At 39.2% G+C, this 24870-nt stretch overlaps 1 protein-coding gene and 1 pseudogene across 2 annotated transcripts in view; both read right to left on the bottom strand.

Moving 5' to 3' along the window:
- RPF2 (ribosome production factor 2 homolog) overlaps window positions 1–18317 on the bottom strand; it is a 37087-nt gene extending 18770 nt beyond the window's left edge. The window contains exons 1-6 of one of the 2 annotated variants that reach the window (XM_008706216.2): window positions 18196–18317; window positions 15950–16082; window positions 13193–13230; window positions 8268–8307; window positions 4392–4473; window positions 3465–3541 (exon numbers count right to left, since the gene is read on the bottom strand). In XM_008706216.2, the coding sequence (XP_008704438.2) occupies window positions 3465–3541; window positions 4392–4473; window positions 8268–8307; window positions 13193–13230; window positions 15950–16082; window positions 18196–18218 (393 nt within the window). In that variant the 5' untranslated portion in view covers window positions 18219–18317. Of the gene's footprint in view, window positions 1–3464; window positions 3542–4391; window positions 4474–8267; window positions 8308–13192; window positions 13231–15949; window positions 16083–17906; window positions 18137–18195 lie in introns of those variants that run through there. The other variant, XM_040627641.1, reaches the window with a different exon arrangement.
- A 2366-nt stretch (window positions 18318–20683) lies between these two features.
- On the bottom strand, window positions 20684–22657 carry LOC103676995 (annotated as a pseudogene).
- Between the last annotated feature and the right edge of the window lie 2213 nt (window positions 22658–24870).

Below are 24870 nucleotides of genomic sequence, written 5' to 3'. Positions count from 1 at the left end.
ATCACCTTAAGTCATGACCCAGTATACACATCATAAAAATATAAATGAACGAGGGGGCGCCTGGGTGATTCAGTTGGTTAAGCGTTTGCCTTAGGTTCAGGTCATGATCCCAGGGTTCTGGGATCGAGCCCTGCATCAGGCTCCCTACTCAGTGGAGAGCCTGCTTTTCCCTCTCCCCTCTGCCCCTTGCCCCTGCTCGTGCTCTCTCTCTCTCTCACTTGCTCGCTCTAGCTCTATCTCAAATAAATAAAATCTTAAAAAAAATATATAACTGAACAAGTTATATGAAACAGTACTTAACATTTAGGTCACTGATATTTTCCACAATGTGAAAACCTGGAACTAGAAGAAACTGCAACAGATGAGCTTTATTTGAATAGTCTGAAAGGCACTAAAAATTAGAAAAACTATATATGTACTAGGATTATAGTACACTAAAAACATCATAATTATGTGACATCCTTGAGCTAACCTTCTGAATTGTTTTTATTTTAAAGATTTATTTATTTGAGAGAGAGAGAAAGAGGACGAGCTCAGGGAGGGGCAGAGGGAGAGAGAAACTTTAGCAGACTCTGCACTGAGCACGGAGCCCAATACGGGGCTCAATCTTATGACCCTGAGAGATCATGACCTGAGCTGAAACCAAGAGTTGGATGCTTAACCTACTATACCACCCAGGGGCCCCTGAATTAAGTTGTTTTTTTTTAAACAAAGGGGAAAAAGGGAAATAATTCCTATAAATCATACACAAACTCCCCAAATAAAATATCCCCAGGCACCTGCAATTTATCTTATCCTGCCTAAAATAAAAGCAACTAGCCTTAAATTTTAATCATCTCATTCACTAAGGCTTATTTTATATAAAATAACCATCCCTAGAAGTTTGGCCACATCTGAGAAAATAGTCCTAGAATAATCACTCAATTTCCTGGTAGAATTGAATCATCTGTTGCTTAAGAGTAAACAGAAGGATGAGGCTTGGCTTGGTGATAAAAGTAGGAAAGTGAGAAAAGAAATACCAGTGAAAAAGTCTTAAAAGAGGTAGATGTAAAAAGGAAATAAATATGAAGAGAAAGTATAACAAACATGCAATTCCAAAACAAACTAAAAATAGATTATAATGGAATAATGAGGTAAAAGTGAAGGTCTGGCTAATAGTCTATGTAGAGGGGGGCGCCTGGGTGGCTCAGTCAGTTGAGCATCTGCCTTCGGCTCAGGTCATGCTCTCAGGGTCCTGGGACTGAGCCCCACGTCCAGCTCCCTGCTTAGCGGAGAACCTGTTTCTCCCTCTTCCCCTCCTCACTGCTCATGTTCTTGCTCTCTCAAATAAATAAATTAATAAAAATTTTTTAAAAACTTAAAAAAAAAGTCTATGTAGGAACTGCCAATGTAAGCATCATCAATCGTCATCAATTAGTGACTTTTATAGTTATGGATATGCTCCATGAGTGAAAATTCAGTATTCAATTTCAATAGTTCTTGTTAAGAATGAGATCTGAAGAATCATCGAACTTTACATCAAAAACCAGGGATGTACTGTATGGTGACTAACATAATATAATAAAAAAATCATTAAAAAAAAAAAAAGAATGAGATCTGAAAATAACGTTTTTGTGGTCTGGCATAGAAGCTACACAGGCACAGAAGTATTCTTTTGTTTAGGAAGTGAAATGCAAAGAGTGGAGGGGTTGGCATGCTCGGATCAGCCAATGCTTACTCCCACTAACTGGTAGTAGCAGCAGCGGTGAAGGTGAAATGGGGATATGCTGCTCATCTCCGAGGATTCAGGCATTGCCCTGAAGACAAACTGTAATAAAATGATAGCTTCCACCACGATAAAGCACATTTTATACACATTCCCAAACACCTTCCAAAATATTATCTTCACTGATTAGCATTTTCACATATATTATCTCATTTGATATTGTTATACCTATTTATTTAATTTTTTTAAAGATTTATTATGTTTTTGAGAGGGGGGGAGCGAGAGCAGGGGGAGGAATAGAGGGAGAGGATCTCAAGCAGACTCCCCACTGAGCAAAGCCCAACAAGGCTTGATCTCACAATCCTCAGATCATGACCTGAGCAGAAATCAAGAGTCGGACGCTGACCAACTAAGCCACCCAGGCACCGCTGATATCGTTATACCTATTTAATACTTGATCGCAATGGAAAGTAAGGAAGTAACTGACTTGTCACGTCACAAGTCATCTAAATGGCCAACACAGGCCTTCAACCCAAATGTTTTGCCTCTAAATCCAATCTCAGGCCACTGTGCTACCTTGTACCCAAAGAAGCTGCTATAGCTAAGTCAGGAGTTCGTAAGAGCCTTTTTCAAACCCACAGAAAACTTGGAAGGCACATCCTCTTTTTAGGGGTGACTAGGAAAAGGAGTCATTACGTATTTTACAATTCTTTCAACTATACCATGACCTTCAAAGCACCATAAACTACGAACAATTATGTAACTTTCTATTACAAACTTCAATATGCATTCTTTCAATATTTGTTTATACCATTTACTATACATATGACTCCCAAGTCACCAATAAAATTCCTCTGGGCCTTGATCTCCAACTTACACAATAGGGAAAGTAATTTCAGCCTTACACAGGGTAGCCATGAAGTCTAAATAAAATAACTACTTGATGAAATATTTGATGGAACAGATTAAGCCAGAAGCAGAATTCTGAAGAAGCAGAAGCCCAATTTGGACCCAGGAACTAAATTAGGACAGTTTTCTTGCCTTTCTAAGACCACTTATTACTTTCTATTTTATAATCCCATTCAAACAAAGGAGACACAAAGATGCGAGTCCTGAAGCGAAGCACTGAACTAGCATTTTAGTGGCCGGCAGCCTAATACTGTAGGATCAGCTAAAGCATCCTAGGTTTAGGACAGGGTTCACTTTGAAAACTCTGGTGTTGGGATGCCTGCGTGGCTCAGTCGGTTAAGTGTCTGCCTTCAGCTCAGGTCATGATCCCAGGGTCCTGGCATTGAGTCCCACGTTGGGCTCCCCACTCAGCAGGGAGTCTGCTTCTCCCTCTGCCTCTCCCCCCATCCCTGCTTGTGCTCTATCACTCTCTCTCTCAAATAAGTAAAATCTTAAAAAAAAAAAAAAAAGGAAAGAAAGAAAACTCTGGTATTTCTGAGGTCCCATAACATAGGTGCTGTGACAATTCAGAGGGAGAGGACAGCATTTAAACTATGGGCCCAGACAAGAGTTAATAATCGCTCTGAAGTCTAAGTGCCAGAAGATCCACATATGTGTTATATGCTGTAACTATATACTTCTTTTTAAAGTAAAGATAAAATTAAGTTTGCTTTTATCTCAGAGTACGCTAGGATAAAGTTCTTTCCTATTTAAGCTACAAAACTGTAACAGTACTCTTCACCACAAGATGTCACTATTGCCTAAGAGCAATATTACAAAATGCCTTTCATTTTTAGGCTTAGTAGCTTACCTTAATATCTTTTAGAGAGACAAACTTCTCGATACCTAATTCAATCATATCCAGCACATGGTAGTCATACATACGACCTAGAAGGAAAATACATTTTCTTTTAAGCATTTATTTTTTCCCAAACAGCCACTTTATATGTACCCACTAAATCTGCATGTTCAAAATGTTAAGTCTCTGCCTCTTTTTTCCCCTCATATCCCACCAAACATGTTCCCTCTTTCTTAAACTTTCAACTCTACCTAGAATAGACTGTTGCAATGTTGGCCCTGAAAGAATCTTGGAAATTATTTAGCCAAACTCCCTTATTTTATGTAAGAGTAAATAAAGACCCACAGAAGGAAAAGGGCTTGCCTACACCAGTGACCATGCCAGACCAAGTGCAATACTTACCAGGGAAGGGTTAATTTATGTGGGAAGGTACGCTACTTCGTGTTTTTTCTCTAACACTTGTAAGGTAAATATATTTTATATTAAGAAAATATCTGCAACTTTAGGTAAAGTAATATTTACGTGCCTAATTGTTTACCTGCAGTCTGGTAGATAAAAAGTTTTATTCAAAGTCACGAGGAAAATTTTTTTAAAATGAGCTTAGAGCTTACTTGTTACTCCTGAATCCTAAACACCATCAATTAATCTCAGTCACAAAACTGACTCTGTAAATAACAATATTAGAAAGTAAATGATAGGGACACCTGGGTGGCTCATTTGGTTAAGCATCTGCCTTTGGCTTGGGTCATGATCCCAGAGTCCCAGGATGGAGCCCCACATCAGGGTCCCTGCTCAGCGGGGAGGAGTCTGCTTCTCCCACTCTCTTTGCCACTACCCCTGGCTCCTTCTCTCTCTTTCTCGCTCACCCTCTCACTCAAATAAATAAATAAAAATAATAATAAATACTTTCTTTTAAAAAAGAAAGTAAATGATATTTACCGATTACTAGATTATTTGGCCGCTTCTTATTATGGGAGCCAAACATAAATAAAGAACAATCTGACTTCTTTGAAAAGAATTCCTGTAAAACCAAAAAAACTCTAATTAATGCATTAATAAAAGAACTTTAAGAACTGTACTTCCGAACTTTAAAAAAAAGTAATGAATACTTAATGAACTAGATAGGAATAAGAGGAAAGGGACTTTATTTCTAGCTTTTTACTTCCATTTTTCTGATTTGGGGTACCTCGGGAAAAGAAATAAGTTCAAGACTAAAAATATGTTGAAAAGTTTAGATTAATAAATAAAATGAGACTATTTATTCTCAGCTGTGCAGTTTTGGAACAGCACACTAAGTATTTCATTTGCTGAACAAATGTCTTTACTCATTAGACATTACTGCTACCATCAATGGTACATCTTACTATGCATTTAAAATACACATGAATAGGGGCACCTGGGTGGCTCAGTCAGTTAACTACAACTGTTTTTTTTTTTTTTAAGACTCATTTATTTATTTGAGAGGGAGAGAGAGCGCACACGCGCAAAAGCAGGGGGCAGAGGCAGAAGGAGAGGGAGAAACAGACTTCCTGATAAGAGCAGAGCCCAACTCAGGACTCAATCCCAGGACCCCGAGATCATGACCTGAGCCAAAGGCAGCAGCCACTTAACCAACTGAGCCACCCAGGAGCCCCTAGGCCTCCAACTCTTGATTTCAGCTCAGGTCGTGATCTCGTGGTTGTGGGATCAAGCCCAATGTTGAGCTCCGTGCTCTGCAGACCGTAGGCATGGAGCCTACTTTAAAAAAAATAAAATAAAATAAAGTTCATTAAGTGTCCAAATAAATTTCAAATAAATGAAACGCTTTCTTAAAATTGTTTTTCAAGATTTATTTACTTGACAGAGAGAGAAAGAGAACGCACGAGCAGGGGGAGCGGCAGGCAGAGGGAGAGGGAGAAGCAGGCTCCCCACGGAGCAGGGAGGCTGACGTGGGGCTTGATCCCAGCACCCTGGGATCATGACCTGAGCCGAAGGCAGATGCTTAACTGACTGAGCCACCCAGGCGCCCCAAAATATTGTTTCTTTTACATTCTCTTACTATGACTAACACCCCAAAGCTATCCACGAACTACCTTTCACATACATGTATAGTACTCATCTCTGTTGTTCTTCTCCATAAAAGTCCACTTCTTATTAAAATTCTAGAGCAAGCATAATCAAATTATCTGCAAAAGGCCAGACAGTAAATATTTTTAGGCCTCTTATATGCTTTTATAAAGAAACCCTTTAAAAATACAAAAACCATTCTTAGTTTACGGGTCTCACAGAAACAGGGATCTGACCTACAGAAGGGATATTTGCCAACTCTTGTTCTAAAGCACAGTTCCAAAACCGTAGTAGAAGAAATGTGCTGGGGGAAAAAGTGCTCCTGGAGGGATACGTGGTCAGGAGAAGGAATTCAACCACATTTCCAACATGACCACTGTTTCCACAGCCATTTTGAGCTCTAGTAGTGTGAGGTTTTCTACACTCAGTGAAATATCTATCTCTGGAGGTGGGATATCAAAGAGAGGAAAGTCACAATTTCAAGTGTAAGAAAAACCGTCATATCAAAACAGGATTGAAAAAGAAGTACAGAGGGGCGCCTGGGTGGTTCAGTCGGTTAAGCGTCTGCCTTCAGCTCAGGTCATGATCTCAGGGGTCCTAGGATGGAGCCCTGCATCGGACTCTCTGCCCAGCGGGGAGCCTGCTTCTCCCTCACCCTCTGCCTGCTGCCCCCCCCTTGCTTGTGCTCTCTATCAAATGAATAAATAAAAGCTTGAAAAAAAAAAAAAGTACAGAATGCTACAGAGTCTACATCACAACACTGCTGCAAGTGGTCACTCAGCTACAAGCATCATGGTGCCAAAACGAAGCAAGCCCTTGATAAGCGGTATATGAAGAGACAGAATTTTGGGTTAGAGCCCTTATTTTCAATTTCACAATCTCTTAAACAGATGACTGGGAAAAACCCAAGACTATAATGAAAGTAATTTTGCAAAAAACTGAACATTGGGGTACCTAGGTGGCTCAGTCAGTTGAGTGTCTGCCTTCTGCTCAGGTCATGATCCCAAGGTGCTGGGATCAAGGCCAGCATCAGGCTCCTTGCTCAGTGGGGAGTCTGCTTCTCCCTCTGCCCCTCCCCCTGCTCATGCCCTCTCTCTCTCAAATGAATAAAATCTTTAACAACAAATTTTTTTAAACCCTGAATATTGATTTTTCTTAATGTTATAATTTTCAATGCAGTTAGTTGCTACATTAGGAGAAGATGTTTAATTTTAGTCTTCTAATTAATTACTAAGATTCTATTCCAAAGTTCGTTCTTTCATTTTTTTTTTATTTTTTTATTTTTTAAAGAGTTTATTTATTTATTTGACAGAGATAGAGACAGCCAGCGAGAGAGGGAACACAAGCAGGGGGAGTGGGAGAGGAAGAAGCAGGCTCAGAGCGGAGGAGCCTGATGTGGGGCTCGATCCCATAATGTCAGGATCATGCCCTGAGCCGAAGGCAGACGCTCAACCACTGTGCCACCCAGGCACCCCCAAAGTTTTCTTTTAAATTCACTAACTAGGGGTGCCTGGGTGGCTTAGTCAGTTAAGCCTCCGAGTATTGATTTCAGCTCAGATCATGATCTCGGGGTTCTGGGATCAAGCCCCATGTCAGGCTCCGCGCACTCAGCAGGGAGTCTGCTTGAGGATTCTCTCCCTCTCCCTCTGCTCTTCCCCACTGCTCATGTGCACGTGCCATGAGTGTTCTCTTTCACTCTCTAAAATAAATAAATCTTTAAAAAACAAATAAATTCACTAACTAAAAGGAAAAACAAGTAATGGTGTTCCCCTCAAGAGAACATAATCCCATTCCAATTTTTTTCAGTATCTTTTAATCTTTTTTTTTTTCTAAAGTAGCTTTACACCCAATATGGGTCTTGAACTCACATCCAGAGATCAAGAGTCACATGCTCTACTGACTGAGCCAGACAGGCGTCCCCCATTCTGACTTTTTTTAAGTCAATGTAGTTTAAACCACTTATTCTCTTAAGATTTTCTTTAGAAAGAAAGCAATACCACCACATACCCAAAGTCCATTCATCATTCACCATTTACTATATACCATCCTTTATCTTCCGATTTCATTCACTAGCTTTTTTCATTTAGTTTGGTTGCCAATACATTCAAATAGGAATTTGATTAGTGAAGCAACTGACAATTATTAGCAATAATTCAGGTAGCATTCCTTGTTCTAAAAATATCCAAAGAAAGTCAGATTTTTAAAAATCAAACTTGCTTTATAAAAATAGACCTATTAACAAGCTTCCTTTTGAAAATCCATTAATTAGACACATAAAATATAATTCAACTTTTAAAAATTCTGTTGATATACTTGTAAGCAGTGAATAATACTGGTCATTGTGAAATGTAAGATCTACAGTCATATTTTTGAAAGTATAAAATCTTATTTCAAAATAATAACTGTCTTATTTCCCCTCCACTTCACATTAAAATTCCCTCACATAGGATGATTTCTAATTCAGAAACATCACAAATTAGGAGTACTAAAGGAGTAGTAATTAGTCTGAATAATCATTTACATGCTCTCTTAAATCAGAAAGATTCTTGGGGTGCCTGAGTGGCACAGTCAGTTAAGTGACCAACTCTGTTGCAGCTCAGGTAGTGATCTCAGGTTCCTAGTATTGAGCCCCACGTTGGGCTCCACACTCAGCATGGAGTCAGCTTGAGATTTCTCTCTTCCTCTCCCTTTGCTCCTCCCCTGCCCGCATGCACACTCTCTCTTTAAAATAAATAAATTAAAAAAAAAAAAAAAGATTCTTGTACTCACCAATGATGTCTGATCCTCAAATGGTCTTGTAATGTTTTTCCTAAGAATATTTTTAAAAGGTGACCTTAATTTTCATAATCTTAATAGCAATTCACCCATAACAAGTAATATATTAAAGAAAATTTTACATTCAAATAATCAAAAATAAAGCTGGAGGGATATTCATTCATTCAAATATGTATTTAGTGCTTATTATGTGCCAGGCACTGTTGTAAGAACTAAGGATCCTAGAAAACAAACAAAATCCTTGCTTTCATGGAGCCTACGTTCTAGTGGAATAATAAAAATTTTTAAAATAACTGTAGTGGCAAAAATAAAACAAGGTAGGGGCGCCTGGGTGGCACAGCGGTTAAGCGTCTGCCTTTGGCTCAGGGCGTGATCCTGGCATTATGGGATCAAGCCCCACATCAGGCTCCTCTGCTATGAGCCTGCTTCTTCCTCTCCCACTCCCCCTGCTTGTGTTCCCTCCCTCGCTGGCTGTCTCTATCTCTGTCAAATAAATAAATAAAATCTTTAAAAAAATAAAAAAAATAAAATAAAATAAAAATAAAACAAGGTATTCTATTAGCATGAAGAGTAGAAAATCACTATTTGAGCTAAGACCTGATAGATAAGGAATAAGCCATTGAAAAGTTTTGAGGCTAAGAGTATTCTAGGAAGAAGGAACAGAATAAGCAAAGATCCTGAGATGGGAACAAGCTTAGACTATTCAAGAAATGGAAAGAAAGCAAGTGTCACTGAAGCTTAGTGTGCAAAGGGAAAATGGTGGGGCATGAGGTCAAAGATGAAGACATGGCCCAGATTATGTAGGGCCTTGTTGATCAAGGTAAGGAATGTAGGTATTAATAGAGTAACGGGAAGCACTGAAGAGTTTCAGGCAGAAGCGATAAGATCGGACTCAAATTTTCTTTTTGAAGGACTGTTCTATCCACTATGTGAGAACGCAGTGTAGTATGGCAAGACTGAAAAGAGCTTGTAATAAGCTATTGCAGTAATCCAGAAGGGAAAGAAAAAAATGGTGCACTAGACCAGGAACATTAGTAGTAGAGCTGGAGAAGCAGTAGGTAAAATATGCTATCTTTCATGCAAAAGGGAAAGAAATACAAATAAATATTTTTCTTTGTTGAAATATGCATAGACAAGTTCTGGTAAAGTATGTAAGAAATTAATGAGAGGTGGCTGTTCTGTAAAGAGTGTTTATATTTTCACTTAAAATTTGACTTCTAACTATGTAAATGAAGTTTCTATACAACAGTACATAATTTTTATGAAGCAAAATCTATATACAACATAATATCGATTTTGCTTAAAGAATAAAATGGACTCCTGGGTGCCTCAGTTGAGCAGCCAACTCTTGATTTCAGTTCAGGTCATGATCTCAAGGTCCTCGGATTAAGCCCCACCTTGGGCTCTGTGCTGAGCGGGGAGTCTGCTTGAGGATTTGCTCTCTCTCCCTCTGCACCCCCCGCCCCGTTTGCACAAGTGCGCTCTCTCCCTCTCTCTCAAATAAATAAACCTTAAAAAAAGAGAGAGAGAATAAGATAAATATACAGATATGAAAATATCTGTACAGATGTGAAAATGGGTGCAAGGGAGTGGGAAATACAGCTTCCAGTTATGGAATCAGTAAGTTACAGGAAAAAAAGATACAGTATAAGGAATACAGTCAACATCGTAACAGTGACAGATGATATAGCTACACTTGTAGTGACCACAGCATAATGTATAGACTTGTCAAATCACTATGTTTTACACTTGAAACTAATGTAACACTGTGTGTCAACTATACTCAAATAAAAGAAAAGAAATATACAGGGAAAAAAATATGTCAGAATGTACATAGTGCTATGGGTGACTATTTATTCCATTTTCCCAATTATCTAAGAGAAAAAAAGAGTATTATTTTTAATGATGCAAGGCAAACAAACCAAGAAAAATTATTACAGCATTTATGATTAACAGCTAACTGTAATTCACAAGTAAGCAAATATGACCTGTTGGAAACATAGAAAATGCAAATTAGACAAAGTATGATTTTCACTTCTTTTTTTTTTTTTTTTTAAAGATTTTATTTATTTATTCGACAGAGATAGAGACAGCCAGTGAGAGAGGGAACACAAGCAGGGGGAGTGGGAGAGGAAGAAGCAGGCTCATGGCAGAGGAGCCTGATGTGGGGCTCGATCCCATAACACCTGGATCACGCCCTGAGCCGAAGGCAGACGCTTAACCGCTGTGCCACCCAGGTGCCCCTGATTTTCACTTCTTAGCTTAAAAATATAAACCAAAAATAGATAATGGCCCATGGAACTTGTATATGACACTCTGCCAAAAGGGCCATCTTTTCAAAAAGCAATATAATTAATATGCCTACCAGGCATGAAGCTATAGAACTAATTCAAAAGGATAACTCATTTGTATAAAAATGGCCATTTTAGCATTATTTATAAGAACAGCAAAAAAGAAAAACCTAAATTTCCTCAAATTAAGTAAAGTTACAAGCAAATTTTAGTATAACCATTTAGTAGGTATTATACTAGCAATGAAAATAATACCTAAGGGATCGCCTATCAATAGAAGAATGTTTACAATATAAATGAAAAAGGCTTGATATAAAATTTAATGTATGGGGGCGCCTGGGTGGCTCAGTCGTTAGGCATCTGCCTTCAGCTCAGGGTGTGATCCCGGCACTATGGAAGCCTGCTTCTTCCTCTCCCACTCCCCCTGCTTGTGTTCCCTATCTGGCTGGCTGTCTCTCTGCCAAATAAATAAATAAAATCTTTTAATAAATAAATAAATAAATAAATAAATAAATAAATAAATAAATAAATAAATAAATAAAATTTAATGTATGGCAACAACACAGATAAACTTCAGGCATTTTGTTAATGAAAGAAAATAGACTCCAGGGGCTACCTGTTGCATGAGTCCATTTATGGGACATTCAGAAAAAGGAAAAACTATAAGGATGGAAAACAGTTCATTGATTAAAGGGGTGGGGAGGAGGACTACAAGAGCACACTGCACAAAGAAATTTTCAGGATGATGGAACCACTTTGTGTATCATGAACTGCAGCGGCAGACACAGTTCAATGCATTTTTCAAATCCCATAAAACTGTACACCACGAAGGGTAAATTTTACATACGTAAATTAAAACAACCACCAAGATGTGGAGAAAAACCCAAACAGAATACAAGCTGTAATAAACGACTCTAATTGTGGTTTAAAATAACACAATCACATTAAAGAGGCAGAAAACACTTAACCTATGTTATACTAGAAAACAGTATTTGAACTGGATACTCTAAAGCTAAAGACACAAAGAACTATGCACACATTCTATACTCTAGTTAATTTGTTTCTTAAAGGGTTAGAAATTCTGAAACTATGTATGTACTAGAAGTATACAAACGAATAAATATGTATATGATCAATAATGAAAGCCAGGTTTCTTACTGTCAGAAGAAAAAAGTTACAAGTAAGGAAAGAAGAAAGGCTGGAATGAAGTCTGTGGCACTGGGTTGGAACTAGAGGTATTAGTATGAACACGTGATTTTTTATGAAGTACTGATATAAACTCAGAGTTTTAAAAATTCATAAGTATAAATTTAGATGTGCATGTATGCACAGGTTAATATGCATAATACATATTTTCAAGCTCTGTCTGAGGGGATCTAGAAACAATGACACTCCCATAGCAACAGAGCATACTTAGTGCCCAGATCTTCGTTTCTAAATTATCAGTCTCTGATATATGGAAACAGGGCTCCATAGAGAAGGGGTTGATTCCAGGGCTGTTGCAAGGAAAAATAAAAGATGAGTGTGGAGCAACTTGTGACACCAGAAAAGAAGTACTCAAACACAAGGAGCATGTTGAAAAAGCACAGGTGCCAACCTAAAAGAGATCCCAATGGCCAAAGGGAGAATTTGAGCAACAGAAAAATGACAGCACTGGATTATAACTCCAAAGAATATAATAAATACCTGTAAGGCCACACTAATACAAATGAGTAATTCAACAGAAGAGAAGATAGAGATTTTCCTTACAAAATTCCAATTAGTAAATGTATAAGGAACGAGGGAGATAGAAAACCACCATTAGAACACCAGAGTAATCACCTCTGTAGACAAGATCCACTGATGGATGCTAAAATGAGTAAGAGAAAGTGTGAGGAGAAAGAGGATTATTTGCATAGTCTTTGCAGAGTCTCAAAGTATTTCCTCCAATCATTTACTAATTACAAAGGGAAAAATAGTAAATTTATAGTGGAGAAACCAAGCAGACACCACTTTAACTGAGGTTAATGCTACCAGCCTAACACATCCTGTATTCTTGCCAAAAATGCATAAGGCTCAATCTATTCATGAGAAACTTTAGGCAAATCCAAACTGAGGGACATTTTACAAAATAATTAACAAGTACTCATCAAAAGTGTGAAAGCCATCGAAAAAGGAAAGACTGGGGAACTGTCACAAATGGGAGAGTAAGGAGACACGTAACTAAATGCAACGTAGGATCCTGGAAGAGAAAAAGGATATTACTGGAAAAATTGGTAAAACCGAATCAAGTCTACAGTTAACATTATTGTACCAATGTTAATTTCTTACTTTTGGTAACTATGGTTATGTAAGACGCAACATTAAGAGAAGCTGGATAGTTATGAGAACTCCACTAATTTCTGCAAGCTTTTCTGTAAGTCCATAATTATTTCAAAATAATATATATATGCTAAGATTATAACTACGTAAGTATTCAATAAAATTAGAACACAAACTGGAAAGAAATAAATTTTAAAAATACTAATAGCTATATGTAAGGGACTGGCATGTTTTTTAAACAAAATACTTTTCTAAATCTCCCATAAAGTAATTGTTAACTTTTACAACAGAACAATATAAGTTAAAATAAAATAAGTCATTACTTACTTTTTATACAGAACGCCATACGGTTTTTTCAGTGCATACTGTAAAACATAATTTATAGCTTTCAAAACAAATTACATTTTGAAAAGCGAAGTAAAAATTAAATTGCATTGTATCAGTCGTTATATAAGATTACGTGGTCCCTAAATCCTATTCTGATGTCTTCTGCTTGGCTCCCTTTTAATCACTTATATAAACCTAAACATAAGCTTAATATCCTAATTTAGACTGGACTTCCTTAATCTAAAGTTCCTATGACCTTTCAAAAATCTATCCAACTTAAATGATTCCTTTCATTTCTTTCAATTCTACATATTCCATTCTTTCCAGGCAAACTATTTGAGAGTAGAAAAAAAAGCAAAAGAAAACTTAAAAAAAATTAATCCTGTCAGGAAAGGGTGACAAAGTTGAAATGTTGTCTGGAGATGAGAGAACAGAGAGAGTCCCAGTAATGACAATAAGAATACTAGTTCGGAGTTAAAACACAGACCTTTAAAAAATTCCTGTCATCCAACCCTCTTTTCATTTTTTTCTTACTTCTTTCCCCTCATACACTAATAATCACTTATTACCTGTATGGTAGAGTTCTGCTCTACCATAAGGAATAACAAAGTTCTAAGGCATTCCCTTGCATTAGGGAAAGGGGTCAATGAGGGAAACAATGAAAATAAAAATGATCATTCATCAACAATCAGAGCGGATAACAAAGGAAATTCAGCAGTAAAACCTATCTTTTTAAGTACTAAAACTTTTCTTTTTCTTTAAGTTTATTTGTTTCAGTAATCTCTATAGCCAACGTCGGGCTCAAACTCACAACCCCAAGATCAAGAGTCAAACGCTCTTCCGACACAGCCAGCCGGGCAGGATTCGGTACTAAAACTTTTGATGATTCTTGACCAAATGTTTCCCCGCCTTGGTGTAATGCACATTACCACAGTGACAACTCAAGAATCATCAATATGAATGTTAACTACCGCAATAATCTGTAATATTGTGCTATTCTTAGAGCTTACTTAAATATAGGGCCAGTACCCTACCAACACAATGACACTGAGACAAAATGGATGAGCATGTATTAGACACTGAGATACCTGAACTATTGTGTTTAACAAGCATAGAGAGTTTAGTAGAGTTTAAAAAGCTATTCAATTACTTAGTTGATTTAACTCAAAGAATCTATCTGCTGTATTCAAGGCTTAAATATTCAACCACCAAATAGGTATCTCCATAGACTCTGCCTTTCAATCACCGATTAAACATTTACTGAGCATCTACTATGTGCCACACACTGGGCTAAACATCAGGCTAAAGAGGTAGAAAAAAACAAAGTTTTTATCTTCATCACTTATATTACAGGTCCTGAACTGAACATATCACTTCTCTCTCCAAACCTGCTCCACCTGGTATACTCTCAAACTGGCATTATCACTCATCAAGAATCCAACCCAGAAACCATGCCCAAACTCTTCTACCCTCAACATCTAGGCTCTGATCATCTCTCATTTTCACTGGCACTAACACACTCCACATACTCGTTACCTGCCTGACAGCAATGGCTGAATTGGTTTCCTACATTTGCTCTCAATTTTCTCTGGTCAATCGATTAAAAGGGCTAATGACATCTGCCACCTCCAATCTTTCAATGGTTCCTTCGAGCTTTCAGAACAAAGCTCAAACTCCATGTTACTATCTGATCCCTGTCTATTCTTCTAGTTCCATCGAGCCCACTTTCCTTTTAGCCATCCCCAATTATTTGCAGGTCCCCAAATGCATCATGCTCCTTCACATTCCCTTTTGCACAAGTATTTTCCTCAGCCTCGGAAGACTTCTTCCTCCTCTTCCTCTCCTCCTACTTGCTCTAACTCCTCCTTCAAAATGAAGTTTAGGTGTCTCCTCTGGGAAGCCCACCCTGTGTGTGGCTACCCTTATGGGATTTTAACCTTGCTTTCCATCCTACCCTGTACATGCCTCCAGCACAGCACTTAATTCACAATGCTGTAATTTCTTACTTGCCTGTCTCCTTCATTAAGCTCACTGAAGGGACAGATGTGTCTTATATAACTATCAATCCTCAACACCTAGCACAGTACTTGGTATTGCTAAAGGAATAAACAATAATATATAGTTATTTCACTTTACCAACTAGATACGTTCCTTAAATGTGAGTAAATCAAATTCTAGTAACTGAAATCAGTTGAAATTTACTAAGGGAACTATAGTAGTTGCTTTAAGGAAAACCAGTGGTTAGTGTCTTGCCAAGGCAAATAACCTCCAACTTGAGCCTTTCTCTAAAGCTAGCAGTTCTTAAGGCAAGGCAAACTTATCCATGTATTTCTCCAGCAGCCTAAACTAGTATGCTGAAAATTTCCTAAAATAATTTCAATACCATTTGAAAAGTAAGTGTGCAGGGGCGTGTGGCTGGCTCAGTCGGTAGAGCGTGCAACTTTTGATCTCAGAGTTTTAAGTTCAAGCCCCACGGTGGGTGTAGAAATTACTTAAAAATACAATCTTTTTAAAAAATTAAAAAATAAGTGTATATAGGGGTGCCTGGGTGGCTCAGTCATTAATCGTCTGCCTTCGGCTCAGGGCGTGATCCCAGGGTCCTGGGATTGAGCCACGCATCGGGCTCCCTGCTCTGCGGGAAGCCTGCTTCTCCCTCTCCCACTCCCCTTGCTGGAGTTCCCTCTCTTGCTGTGTCTCTCCGTCCAATAAATAAATAAAATCTTTAAAAAAAAAAAAAAAGTGTATATAGATACATACCACATCTTTAAGTACTTGTGTCACCATTGAATTTGCGTTTCCCCCTTTAATCAGCATAGCATTTTTAATATTTTCACTGAGCTTCGGTTCTCTCTTCTCGAGGAATCTCTTGGCTCTTTTCGTTTTGGGCTTTCTGTTCAGAAAATCACAATTCATAACAACTTAAAACGTTTTCCTCATAATACAAAACAATGACTTGACTAACGTGCAAATTCTTAAAACCCAACAGATATTACATAACATTTATCAGTTAGGATTCCACTACTAAAACAAAATCTCACTTTTTAGGGACATAATAGTAAAAGGTATTGTTATTACTATGAAGTGTTAATTTTATTAGCTTTTGATTTTTTAAAAAGGCTTTTTCATTTTTTTATATCCCCAGCATTCTTTTATTACTGCTTTTTTCTAAACCTTTATTAAGAAAAAAAAAAAAAGACTCAATGAATACTATTGCTATTTTTACTCCATTATTTTTTCTTCAGTCTAAAGCAAACAGTACTCTTACCCTAACACAAAGAATTGCAAACCAACTAGTGATCAATCTGTGGGCAGTTACTAAACACAGAGAGGCTACTCACTGCCTATCTTTCATCCAGGTTTAAGACCACAATGCCTACCAGGAAGTATACACTATCCAACATCACAGCTGAGAAAGTCAAATATTATTGCCACCAAAGGGGGATAATAATGACAATTTTATAGAGTCACTCTATTAAGGCTTATCTTCACCCAGATCCCACAACACAGGTAAAAGTATTATCTTCATTTTACAGACGAGGCAACTGAGGCCAGGGAGGTAATGTGGCCAAGGTCACACAACTTACACAACTAGGCCAATCTTCAAAATGAGCTAGATTTAAAAACTCATCTAGACTAATCACTCTGCAAAATATGAAGGGAAAACAAATTCGTTATTCTGATTTTATGATGTGACAGGAGGAGTAGAATGTTTTTATATATTTCTGTTCAGAAAAAGGGCTTCACTTCTGCTTTTACTATATCTTGCTTTTCCAACAGTTCTCTGCCATCTACTGAAAGAATTCCTCCTCTCTTAAGTAACTATGACCCTCCATCCCCTTTCAGTCCTACGGGCATTCTGGGCAGGAAAATGCTCAGAATATACACACACTCAATTTATCACACAGAGTTTACAAATTCTCCATCTACTGAAAGAATTCCTCCTCTCTTAAGTAACTATGACCCTCCATCCCCTTTCAGTCCTATGGGCACTCTGGGCAGGAAAATGCTCAGAATAAACACACTCAATTTATCACACAGAGTTTACAAATTCTCCAGATAAAATGTCAAGCAATATAAAGCTTCCAATCATTTATTGTTTGATAAAGATACACGTTTATTAAACCAAATCAAGAAATACTTAGCATGTCTAAACTAAAAAAAAAAAAAAAAGTTCTCTATACTATTTAGTTCATGTGGTTTGTTACTTCTGGCTAGCCAGCAACTAATGCAAATAACATCTTGTACGTTTTATCAGCTGTTTGTCCCCCAATCAGATCGTAGTCTTACTCATCTTTGCCGTCCCGATACCTGTAGGAATATACTGCAGATCTGCAAAAATCGCTGAATTAATGACTGAAAGAAGAACTTGTTTTGATTGCCTGTTAACCCAAGCAAATCTCAAGAAATAACAGAACTATTTAGGAGACCAACAAATATTTTCTGAACGCATTTAAAACAAACATCAACTCAAGAAGAGAAAGAAAAAGCTAGCCATAATCAACATTTCTACGTGCTGTAGCAAAAGCTGTACATACATTCTCGCCAATAATCCTCACAGCTCTTTGAAGTATGATTATTACGAACGCTATTTTACAAAGTAAACTGAGGTTTAGGGGGATTATATGGCCCGAAGTCACAAAGCTTTGCGAACGCGCCGGGACTGTCACCTACATCTGTCAGATTCCGAGGCCTTGTGCTGGTGACTACTCATTACCTCACACTTCTTGGAAGCCCAGGACGTTTCTAACTGGCCAAGATAAAAGCAGCCAACATCTCCGTGCTACCGCCTGGCAGCTCCCATTAGTGGGCTTCCTGGGTCTCCGTCTCCCGGCGAGCAGCACCACCAACGGAGGGAGACCCGGGCTAGTGGCTAGATCCGCCCACCGCAGGCCCAACTGGCAGAGTGGGAGGCACGAGCGGCGGAACGGATACTTTTTCACTCCTTCCCACCACAGGAATCCCACTCTCCAACGTCCCCCAGAGAAAGGACCCAGCGCGCTTACACAACGCGATCCAAAGCGTCCATGGCTACCGCAACACGAACCGGGAACGCACGTGCACCGCGCAGTTCCGCGAGATAGGCCAGTGCCCGGAACAGGCGGAACCGGAACTTGCGCGTGACGCCACTTCCTGAAACCACCCGGTCGTAGATGCCTAGACTACTAACGCGTTCCCTTGGTTACAGATTTTTGCCTTGTCTCTTAGACGGAAATGAACACTCTAGGTAACACCGCCTGTAGCTGCTTGATGTACACGCCTGTGTGTATACACGGAATAAGATATTCAAGGACCAGATGTTATTCTTCTGGGAATCTCCCAGAATGTTAAAAAGGTTGACAACATGGTAGGTATTCACGTAGTGGCTAAAAATATCAATGTGAAATGTGCACTGCTGACTGAACTGTAAGATCAGTGAGGCAGAATTTAAAACTACCACAGTGCCTCGCTCATAAAAGGTGTGCAGAAAATAACACTGCTGACCCCCATTCCCCCCCCAATTTTTAAATTGCCATATACTTCATATACCATAAATTTAACCCCTGTAAAGTGTACATGTCAGTGGTTTCTTAGTATATTCGCAAAGGTACAACTATCACCACTATCTAATTTCAGAACATCTTTATCACCCACCCTCTCAGCCCAGTAGTAATTTTCCTTACTTGTCAACCTCTGGCAACCACTAATCTATGTCTCCATAGATACGTCTATTCTGAACATAACATAAAATTGGATTCATGCAATATGTGCCCTTTCTGTCTGGCTTCTTTCACTATGTTCATACATGTTCATGTTTAAGGTTCAAACGTATAGCATATATCAGTACTTCAGTACATTCATTTCTTTTTTCTTTTTCTTTTCTTTTTTTTTTTTTTTGAGAAAGAAAGAGAATGAGCAGAGGGCAGAGGCAGAGAGAGAAGCAGACTCCCACTAAGCAGGGAGCCCAATGCGGGACTCTATCCCAGGACCCTGAGGTCATGACCTGAGCTGAAGGCAGCCACTTAACTGACTGAGCCATCCAGGCATCCCTGAAATCAGTTTTGCAGATCTAAAATTAAGATGTCACAGTAACATGCTTTTTATATGAACAAATAAGGATCATTTACTTAATATCATATAGCTACATCTTTCTCTTAGATTATCTTTTTTCTCATGAAAGTAAAACATTTCCAATGCCCCATCTTGATACTTCTGGTGTTTGTAGTGTTGAAATGTTTTGCAAATATACACCAATGACATAGACTACTCCTTCCTTGTGGGAAATTTATGTTCTTATAAGTTTACCATGAAAGTAAAACACTTGAAATGCTATATGTACTATATTTCCTGAATTTTCTGTATTTAATGTCAATGACTTAATCTCAATCAATACTATAATCATATTTTAATAACTAGAGTTTGTTGTGCTTTACATTGGGCAAGAAAAATTTGATTTTCAATGATAGTATTTTCACCTATGTAACAAATTTTTTCTAAACCCTTATTTGTGAATCCTACCCAATCTTAACATTACCAATTATGTACAGAGTGACTGCACAACTGTACTTTCTTAAAAGAAAAAAGGAAAACTTAAAACAAGTTTTTTTGTCTTCCAAAGAAATGAAATAAACATGTCAGTAGGGCTGCATTCCCCCTGGAAGCTCCAGGGGAGAATGTTTCCTTGCCTTTTCCAACTTCTAGAAGCTATCTGCATTCCTTGGTAGTCCTCCATATTCAAAAGGCATCACTTGAACTTCTGTTTCTATTGTCACACCTTTCTCTCTGACTCTGGCACTTTTGAATCCCTCTTATAAAAGCCTTGTAAATACATGTGGCCCCCCAGGATAATTTACAATCATCCCCCATCTCAAGATCCTTAACTTAATCGTAGAGCAAAATCCCTTTGGCCAAGTAAGGCAACATATTTACAGATCCCTGAGTTTAGGACACGGACATCTTTTGGGGGCAGCACCATTCTATAAACCACAAGTTTCAATTTCTCCACTCTTTAGCAAAATTTGCTATTGTCCATCCTTTTTTATTAAGCAATCCCTGGGTGTTAAGTCGTCTTCATTTGCATTTCCCTGAGGGCAAATGACGCTGAAATCTTTTCATGGGCTGATTGGCCATTTATATGTATACCTTCTTTAGGGAAAATGTCTATTCAATTACTTGCCCATTTTTAAAATTGTGTTGTCTTTTTATTGTGGAGCATACATAAATTCTTCATATATTCTAGACATGAAACCCTTTTCTGATATACAATTTGCAAATATTTTCTCCCATTGAGTGTCTTCTCATTTTCTAGATAGTGTCCTTTGAAGCAAAAAAGTTTTCAATTTTAATGAAGTCCAATTTATCCATTTTTTTCTTTAGTTGCTTTATATTCTTTCATATCTAAGATTCCATTTCCTAATCCAAGATGATAAAGATTTACACCTTTATTTTCTTTCTTTCTCTTTCTCTCTTTTTTATTTTTTGGCCTTAGGCATGGTCTTTATTCACTTGGACATTGTACAAATATTCCAATTTTCTTTTGCTGAAAAAAGTATAAAAATAGTTTTATATAGGAATCCATTCGTTACTGCAAATCTTCCTAAATCTCTGCAAATGGCTCTAAATGAGGGTAAATGAATGAACAAGAGGGAGACCTAGGGGGCAGGGAGAGGTTGGGCCAATCCTCAGGCACTTACCCAGATTCGTGCTAAAGACGTCTCTGTTCCTTCCTTGTTAGCACCCACCAACACCACCACCCACAGGTTCTTAGGGCTAAGGGCCCAGCAGCAAAGGGCATTTGAAAAGATCTAGGAGGAGCTGTAGAGTCAAAAGGAGGGGGAGAAGTGAAGTCTAAAGGTGGTGCAACAAATACCCAGTTCCATCCCTCCTGGGAGTGGGAGGATCTGGCAGGCACAGAACAGTAGGGCTGGACAAGGTGCCCTGTGGGGTGATGGTGGGTCTTCGGTTCTGTGCCACTGAGTGGCAGTCGAGCCTGGGTTCTGGGAGGACTGGGGGAGAGCAAGAAGTCCCCAGAGAAAAAGAGGCAAACACCTTGGCTCCGCAGTGGACAGGGCTGAGCCTCTTTCCTCTGCTTTCCTAGCATAGTACAGATGCTGGCGCAGGAGTGGGAGTTGTGGCCACAGCTCTGCAGTGAGGGAAGGCTGGGTCTGTGGCTCTCAAGCTAGGAAGAAGTAGTGTTGGGGAGGACTCCAGGCAGCCCCCAGGTCAGACAATCTGTGTCTCAGCCACATAGGGCATGTTTTTGTCAGTTCAAGGTTGAGATCAGTCACATCGTAGTCACATCACAGACACCTTTACTTTTGTCCAAGTTATAGATGGAATTGTGGTCTTCAGGGGTGAAGAAAGGTGGAGGAGGGGGGCAAACACTTCTGAGGACATCAGCTCCTTCAGCAGCTCTGAAGCTCATGCACCCTCAGGTGGGACTGAAGATTTCTGAAAGCTTTTTGGGAAGTTCCAGAACCCCTGTAGGGTCTGCCCTGATGGACTCAAAGGAAGTAGAAGGGTTGGGTCCAGGTGAGCTATTGCTGCTGCTGCTGCTGCTGCTGCTGCTGCTGCTGCTGCTATTGTCCAGCGGGGCAGAGGATTCAGTCTCATGCTGTAGGGTCCAGCGGGACGAAACTGAGTTCACCATTGTCCTTATATCAGTTCCAGAGCCACCACTCATTGCAATCTCAGCTGTTGGACCAGCCACCCACTAGGCTTCAGTGCTGCCAGGAACAGGGCTGAGAGTGGCCACCTGAGCACTGTTTGGGTGAGAGGCATCTTGGTGCTAGGTCAGGGCAGGCTGGGGCAGAGGTAGGGGGCTAGAGCCAGCAAGGGGGATCAGGAAAAGATCTGCAGGTGGCAGCACTGGCACCACCATGGGCAGTGAGCTCCACGCCTCCTTGTTCACCAGCAGCACCTCAATGGGGCCACTCACACTTTTCAGATGCTTCTGGTACTTGAAATCTGGTACCTGAATCTGGTACTTTTCCCACTGAGACCCTCTGGGATGGGCACCTGGAGGTGCTACTACTGCCTGGCAGGAGGATGTCTCAACAAAACATCTGCAGGTGTTCTCATGAGTGACACAGGCCAAGCCGCTGTTCTGCCCTGTCCTCTGTGAACCTCCAGTTGCTCTGCTGCACCCATCTTGTGCTTGTCCAGTTCTTGCTCCTGCTACTGCAGGTCCCTGACATCTGTCTTGAGCTCAATCAGCTTTTATGTTTCTATACAATTTCCAGGGTATTGCAGCCAGGTCCCACACACTTCCACTGGATGCTATTCTTAGATTTTTTTCTGGATCAGCCCTACCTTTCAGCACACTGGTAATGTCATACACCTGGCACAGAGGCTGTCAGCTACCAGCTTGACGTCAAGCATGGCCTCCTGCAGAAGTGACATAAATTTGGTGGTAAGAAGTCCCAAGCTCTTCTAGAGCTGTCTTGGGGTGCCTAGGGGCATCGGCACCTGTGGCCCAGCCTCTGCCATTGTGCCTGCCTGCTGACTTCTCTCAAGCCAGGCCAGACCAGCACCCGACATTTTCTTCAAAGAATCTTATAATTTCAGCTCCTACATTTAGGCCCCTGGTCCCTTTTGAATTAACCTTTCATATTGTTTAAGACAGGGGATCCAACTTCATTCTTTTGTATATGGATATCCAGCTGTCCCAGTGTCATTTGTTGAATAGATTATCTTTTGCTCCATTGTATTGCCTTTGCTCCTTGGTCTAAAATCAGTTGACTAGGGGCGCCTGCGTGGCTCAGTCAGCTAAGCGTCTGCCTTCAGCTCAGGTCATGAGCTCAGGGTCCTGGAATCAAGCACCTGCGTTGGGCTCCGCTCTCAGCAGGGAGTCTGCTTCTCCCTCTCCCTCTCCCTCTGCCCCTCCCCCCCACTCTCTCTCTCAAATAAATACAATCTTTAAAAATAAAATCAGTTGACTATATTTATGTAGGTTTATTTCTGGGCTCTGTATTCTGTCTACTCTGTATTGTCTATTCTTTTGCCAATTCTCACTGTCTCTATTACTGTAGCTTTATACCAAGTCTTGAAGTTAGGTAGTGTCAGTCCTCCTACTGTTTTTCAATACTGTGTGGGCTATCTGGGTCTTTTGCCTCTCCATATAAACTTTATTTTTTTAATGCCTGATTGATTTTAACAAAAGTTTATTCTGAAATGTACAACAGCATCTAAGACAACACTTCATTCTAGCTATAGGTGGCAACAGATACTATGACAGGGAATCGAGATGTTTAAACAGGAGTGGAATTAAGGATCACCATTGCCTCAGGCACAAGGAACAGCTTACTTTTGTCGGATTTCTTAATTCCACCTGTGGCCAGGAGGGCCCTCCCCCACAGCCTTCACTTTTAGCTCCTCGGGTTTCTTCTGCTCCTTTTTCTGTTTCTAATTCAATGCCCTATCTTTCTCTTCTATCTGCTTGGCCCGCTTCTTGGCCTGCTTCAGGGACTTCTTCTTGCCACCTTCCACCTACCACCCCTTCCACAGACCCTGCCACCGGAAGCCTCTCCATATAAACTTTAGAATCGGTTTGCCAATATCCACAAATAACTTGCTAGGATTTTGATTGGGATTGCACTCAATCTGTAGAGCAAGCTGAGAAGAACTGACATCCAGACAATATTGAGTCTTCCTATACATGAATATGGAATATCTTTCCATCTAGTTCTTTGATTGCTTTTATCAGTTTTGTTGTTTTCCTCATATGGATCTTGTATGTACTTTGTTAGATTAATACCTAATTTTTTCATTTTGGGGGTGCTAATAAAAATAGTATTGTGTTTTAAATTTCAAATCCCATTTGTTCATTGCCAGTATATAGGAATGCAGTTGTCTTTTGTGTATTAACTTCTATCCTGCATTTCAGCTACAATTGCTAATTAGTTCCAGGAGTTTTTGGGTTTGTTTTTGGGGATTTTTTGTAGATGCTTTCACATTTTTTATGTAGATGATCATGTCATCTGGAACAAACAATTTTATTTCTTCCTCCCCAATCTGTATGCTTTTAGTTCCCTCTCATTTGATTGCATTAACTAGGACTTCCAGTGCAATGTTAAAAAGCAGCGGTGAGAGGGGACATCTTTGCCTTTTTCCTGACCTTAAAAGGAAAGCTTCAAGTTTCTCACCCTTAATATGATGTTAACAGTAGGCTTTTTGTAGATAGTCTTTATCAAGTTGAGGAAGTTCCCCTCTTTCATTTCTGATATTAATAATCTGTCTCCTCTCTTTTTAATTAGTTAGCCTTGAGTCTTAACAATTAACGATCTTTTCAAAGAATCATCTTTTGGTTTCATTGATTTTCTCAACTGATTTCCTGTTTTCAATTTCATTGACTTCTGTTCTAATTTTTGTTACTTCTTTCTTCTGCCTACTTTGGATTTAATTAGCTCTTTTTTTTTCTAATTTCCTAACATGGAAGCTTAGATGATTGATTTTAGATCTTTCTTCTTTTCTAATACATGCATTCCATGCTATAAATTTCCTCTAATGGCTGCTTTCACTGTATCCACAACTTTTGACAAATTGTGTTTTCAATTAGTTCAAAATATTTTTAAGTTTCTTTTGAGAGTTCTTTTTGCACTGTGTTACTTAGAAGTGTGTTGTTTAATCTGAGTATTTTGGAATTTTTCAGCTCTCTGTTATTGATTTCTAGTTTAGTTTCATTGTGGTTTGAGAGCAGACAT

The sequence above is a fragment of the Ursus maritimus genome, unplaced genomic scaffold (assembly GCF_017311325.1).
Source record: "Ursus maritimus isolate PB19 unplaced genomic scaffold, ASM1731132v1 scaffold_13, whole genome shotgun sequence".
Classification (NCBI taxonomy): Eukaryota; Metazoa; Chordata; class Mammalia; order Carnivora; family Ursidae; genus Ursus; species Ursus maritimus.
This window is presented reverse-complemented; position numbering and strand designations above follow the sequence as displayed.